The sequence below is a fragment of the Phycodurus eques genome, chromosome 2, assembly GCF_024500275.1.
Source record: "Phycodurus eques isolate BA_2022a chromosome 2, UOR_Pequ_1.1, whole genome shotgun sequence".
NCBI lineage: Eukaryota > Metazoa > Chordata > Actinopteri > Syngnathiformes > Syngnathidae > Phycodurus > Phycodurus eques.
Window position 1 is genome coordinate 11425981 of NC_084526.1, and position 6000 is coordinate 11431980.

At 39.6% G+C, this 6000-nt stretch overlaps 1 protein-coding gene across 1 annotated transcript in view; it reads right to left on the reverse strand.

The window, feature by feature from the left end:
- spata17 (spermatogenesis associated 17) overlaps positions 1–2521 on the reverse strand; it is a 45623-nt gene extending 43102 nt beyond the window's left edge. The window contains exons 1-3 of the mRNA XM_061701487.1: positions 2444–2521; positions 2040–2129; positions 980–1061 (exon numbers count right to left, since the gene is read on the reverse strand). Of these exons, the coding sequence (XP_061557471.1) occupies positions 980–1061; positions 2040–2129; positions 2444–2511 (240 nt within the window). The 5' untranslated portion in view covers positions 2512–2521. The remainder of the gene's footprint in view (positions 1–979; positions 1062–2039; positions 2130–2443) is intronic.
- Between the last annotated feature and the right edge of the window lie 3479 nt (positions 2522–6000).

The following is a 6000-nucleotide window of genomic DNA, read 5'->3' on the forward strand; positions in this document are numbered from 1 at the left end:
ATCACGATCATGAACCAATACAAGCACAGGGAGAACATGCAAAATTCCACACAGAAAGGCCTGAGCCGAGAATCGAACCCAAAATCTCAGAACTGTGAGGCAGACGTGCTAACCACTAGTTAACTGTGCTGACCAAAGTTAAAATCAACAATCAAATACATTTTATTTTATTAAATAAATATTGACCTACTAGTTGGAGGACAAGATATTTAGAAGTAAATTACAAATAATTCCAGACATTATGATGCTCCGGACACTGACATGAAGACATTTTCTTCAACTGGACAACTAACTTTTAATGGAGGACCCTTGGAGTAGAAGAATGGAGTTTGTGTCGGCTAATTCAAAACTGTGCAAAGTGTGAGTGATTCAAACGAGCGCTCGTCTGTTCCCAAATAAACTCTTTTTAGCCCATATGAGAGTTGTGACACATCCTTCATCGTTTATTTCAGTGCCCCTCACTGCCATCTCCCCCATTTTTTTGAACCCCTCCCAAATGGCGGCTGGCAGTTATGCTTTAGCAAACAGTCAATTTAGGGGCATGATAAATAGCTTGTTGTGATACGTTTACAAAACTCAATCCAGGGGAAAATTATATGTGAGAGCGCTGGGTATTGGATCCGGTATCAACAATCTGTTCAATTAAGAAGCAGTTGGAGGCAATATTTCGAAAAGGCTGCCTTGTTTTACTAAAGCACACAAATACAGAAACACACACAAACACACTTCTACTATCACCATTTGCCTCACTCTATTCCTCACCACACTTGTTCTTAAATGCATCCCAGGAATTGCGATGCAGATAAAATTCCATCGCATGTTACATCATATTTCCTAAGTGCTAATTTCGCAATGTGTAATGAGTGAATTATATTTCTTAAGGTCAGATGCAGGGACTTAGGCATATAGCAATTGAATTCTAATGCATGCTATCATAACCAAATCAATACATCTATAGCTATTCCTAGTTCTGGCTTACCATCACCATTTGTCTGCAACGTGCCCTTGCTCTGAAGCCCCGCCATATCTTCTGTATAATGACCGCCTTCTCATGCAGACGCCTGTCATGAAGTCATATTGGGAAGAGGATTAGATGGGTATTATGTGCGGCTGAAATGGGCAGGAAAACTTAAATTAAATTGTGAATCTCTTTGTTAGTGTGTCAAATAAAACTTAAAATACAATACCATCAGCAACGGCAGCAAATGAAAATAAAAAATAAAAAAGGCTTAAAGAATATCAATCCCGCAAGAAATTTAGTTAAATTAGGTGTTGACTAAGGGGGGAAATCAATTATAAACTCAAACCACTTTTATTGAAAAGCAAGGAAAACTGTGATTTAGCTTGCTGCTCACAATTGTTATGATGTAAAAGAATTGAATTAAAAGGTCACAGGATCGTTACTGTAAGACATACACAGAAAATTGCTGCTCCTCCAGGCCTTTCGATCATGCCCGATGAGCCTTTCTCCCCCTTTTTGCAGTGGCACACATTTGTATTCATCTTCAAACAGACTCTAAATGCAAGTTCATTGCAAATCTCCACCTTCAATGAGGCCATCAATTTCCAAAAGGCCATTTATACATCCAGAAAATCAATGATTACAGTGGGATAGCACAACCCCAGAGTTGCACTTAGGGAGCTAAAATTGTTGCTAATTATCCACTTAACGTATTGATCAATTAACTAAAGTAATCTGAATTAACCTACTGTCTGGAAATTTGTCTGCTGACCCTGCAGAATGGTGGTGGGGTCGCAGTACAGAACAGGCATGGAAAGCGTGTGTGGAAGGAACACATGACGCAAGTGACATTTATTCCTCAATGCCATTTGCAAAGCTCCAGAAGGCCTACAATTATGGAAGTGAGCCAGAATCAGGGTATTCCCTGTAAATTAACATAGCCATGCCTGCCTAGATGTTTTATCCACCTTGGAGGAAGCGGAGAAGCTAAAATTGCTGGGCCTGTATGAAAGAATAAGCATGTAATCTGTCTGTCACATGACAAATGAAGACACGGTACTCAAGTATACAGCATTACCTGATGTAAAAGCGCACCCTGTAGCCTCGGAGCCAGCTCTGAATTCGGATAGAAGCCTGATATTCCGCACGTCTGGTTGCCTCAGCTAACCTGAAGGAGAACAATTATTTAAAAAAAATATTTTATTTCTTAGGGGGAAAATATATGTTTTACAAATAACATTATACATATAAAACCACTGTCTGTAGGTGATTAATTCGAATCTGCCCATATCAATGGACTTAGACTTAAGCGGGTGTGCTTAAAATAATAACAGCAATGCCATCTATACTGTGTACATCGATAGATCTATGTTAAAGTCTGAGCTTTATCTTTTGACTTATTGAGCGTAGCTAGCTTATGTAGCTGTCACGCCAGCATAAAAGTGTCGCCTAGCTGTTTGTGTCATGCATCGTTACTGATACCTTGCTTTGTAAAAGTGAAGCTTGCGGAACTCTTCGAGTACAGATTGAATCTGCAGGAGCTCCGCCATGGCTACTCGGGCGTCCGTTTACTGTTGCCCTGGAAACACAGCTGTTAATCTAAAAACCCGAGCGGTCACAGGTTGCTTCCGGTATTTTTTAATTATTATTATTATTATTTTTTTTTACTGCATTTGTTTGATACACCTCTCCGAGTTTGACTCATTGGGTATTAAACAAGACCGAGAATTAGTTTTAATATTTTTGATTTTGTAAACAGTGACGAAAATGTTCCCCTACTACGCACGTTGGTAGCTACCTAATTGTTTTAAAGCAAATTACGCTAATGGTGACTAGCGTCAGTCCCTAAATACACTAGGCTAGCTTTTATTCAGTCCAAATGGTGAGTCACATTTTCATATATTCTGACTATACCAATGTCTTGTTTTTATATGATGCATCAGGGTCATGTTTACGGTTGACATCTGTAATATAAATGCATACAATATACTATGATGCAGACAAATATTAGACTTATGCCACAGAAAGCCTCCGTTAGAAATGTATTGAATGAATGAATATGTGTGGTTAGACTCTATTGCTAATATTAACCTAAATTGTTGTTTTCAATGTTGTCTACTTTTTGTTTCAGCAGAACGAAAGAATAATATCCCAAAACTTAGTTTTACAACACTCTTGAACACATTTCAGTACTATAATAGTGTTTTAGTCATTACTTTTCCGTCGACATGACAAATAAGTAATCAATCAATCAAAAAGTTATTCATGAAATATTTAAAAATCCACAGCTGCAGAACCAAGTGCTGTTCAGTAGTACAAAAGGGGTTACCTATAAGGAAAAAAAAAAAGTAAAACAGCCAACAAAATCATGAGTATAAAGATGGACAGAAAATGACAGGTAGATTAAAGCTAAAAATAGAAATAAAAATCCAATACAAGGTTAAAACGCTGGAAAGAAATCTAGAAATGAAGCGAGGGGTGTGCAGAAAATATATATTTTTTAAGTAAGTTAAAATTCCTCTTCTGTGAATGCAGATTGTGTGTATTGATTGATCTGCCATGCCAAAACTCCTTCATTCCCTTCTGTCATCCATTTCACTTCTTTCCTGACAGTATCTTCATCTTTCCCTCTTCATCATATAGTTATCAGTTTATTTCTCCCCACACTTCATCCCACAGTTCCTTCGCCTCTCCTCTTCAGCCATATTCACCTGTCGAAATGATCCCCTCAGCACGTCTGTGTGTGTAAGCAAAGATACTAGCCTACAGATTATGGATTATTCCTTATTTCAGGGTTTTTGTAAAGTTTTCTCAAGACCCAATTTACGTGCTCCCTCCCCGGGGTCCAAATTTACTGAAATGCATGATGCATTGCCATAACATGGACACAAAATGCACATAAACTAATGGGTAAAAAAAACAAAGACACACATGTATGAAAACAAATATGCCTCAAAACTCCATTTGCCAAGAAATTGCATGTGTCCTGAATAATCAGTACAATTGTCTTTACAGCATTTCACTATGGCAATTGGTGACCCAATAAAAAAATGACCTGTGTACCAATTTGGGTCTTGACCCAAAGTTTGGGTACCCCTGCATTTTAGAGGTAGGACAACCACAATTGTAGCAAGACATTGTGTATCTCAATGTGTGTTGTGTATTGGCGTGCCTGCTTTGTAGTGATCCTATTTTCTCTCTCCTCTGTTTTTTTTCTCCTAGGCTAATTTGCTGTTCGAAGGCCATGCCGGTTGTGAAGAGCAGAAGGCAGATGTCCTACATAAAGTTATGACTCCAGGGCGAACCCACTACACTTAAGCCCATCCATCGTAGAGTGGCAGGAGGATGGCCGCGGCAGTAATTAATAGAGGTACGTGGTTGTGAAAAGACGGCACGGACACTGAATTCGAAGTATTGTTTTCTGACAAGACTATGATGACGGCACCAAGCCATTTGTCCTGCTGCCATGCTGATTAGGTGTCACCAGGTGAGAGGGTGAGTTTAAAAAAAAAAGAGAGTGAAAGCACTTCATGGAAAGACGCTATGTTTACACACTGTCTAATGACCCACTTCTAGGCTTAGACAGACTACTTTCTTCTCCATGGTCCTATTGTCTTGTAATACAGTGGAACCTTCAAAATCAAGCACCCCACAATTTTTTTATTTATTATTATTTTTTAAACAAAATTATCAGGCAAAATATGATTAAAATTGTTGTTGTTGGCTTTTTTTGCGATGGTAAAAAGGAAAAGGGTAATGATCACCCCTCCATCCATTCTCTATATCGCTTGTACTTACTAGCGCAGGTGAGCTGGAGACTATCCCAGGTGACTTGGCCGAGAGGCAGGGTACACCCTGGATTGGTTGCCAGCCAATCACAGGGCTCATACAGACAAACAACCATTCACACTCACATTCACACCTCTGGACAATTTAGAGGAGTGGTTCTCAAACTTTTTACACCAAGTACCACCATCATGACCAACATTAAAATACAATAGCGTAGCAGGGCTAAGGGTTCGTTAAAACCAAGGCAGAGGTTTTATTCCTAAAAATAGATATTTAATATTATTGTAAGGAATGGAAGACACAGTATGTATTTTGAACAGTAACATTAGACTGTGAATGCCAGACCTTTCCGAAGAAGATAAAACAACTCCACTAAATCATGATATATATTTTTAAAACGTTTAAACAAGTTGAATGCATAGCTACAAGCAAAAATTCACTGTATCCAAAACTCAAATGCCTGCTTTCTAAAACAGAAACACACACATAAACACAGAGAGAACAATTAAGACTAAAACAAATGTAAGCCAAAGCATTTAAGGAGAACAACTTTAAGTAAAGCGGCACAGTGGCCGACTGGGAAGCACACACAGTTCTGAAGACCAGGGTTCAAATCCCGGCCCCGCCTGTGTGGCCTTTGCATGTTCTCCCCGTGCCTGCGTGGGTTTTCTCCGGGTACTCTGGTGTCCTCCCACATGCTAAGAATAGGCGTGGTAGGTTGTTTGAAGAGTCGAAATTGCCCATAGCTGTCAGTGCAAATGGTTGTTTGTTTATATGTGCCCTGCGATTGGCTGGCCAACATTTCAGGGTGTACCCCGCCTCTCGCCCGAAGATAGCTGGGATAGGCTCCAGCACGCACGCGGCACTCGTGAGGATAAGTGGTACAGAAAATGGACTGATGGATGGAACTTTAAGTAAACCATCAGACATCATGTTGATGACAACTCAAATGATCTTTATATGATGGGTGTGTATGCCTCTGTGAACACAGACTCAGCATCCATCCTGCTTCAATGTGTTGTTTTTATGACCACAAGTGAAGAGAAACCTTTCTCACACAGATAGATGGTTGGAAAAGAAAAGGAGAAAGCTTTGACGAAAAAGGTAAACACAATCGTTCCTCGGTTGTGTGGGGTTTACCGGTTCTGGCGATCAGGAGGCTGTCACTATATGAAGCTTCCTTTGTTTTGGCTATGCTTGTGCCACAAGACTCAATAGTGGACTTGTGTGTGTTTCAGTTCATCACGTTG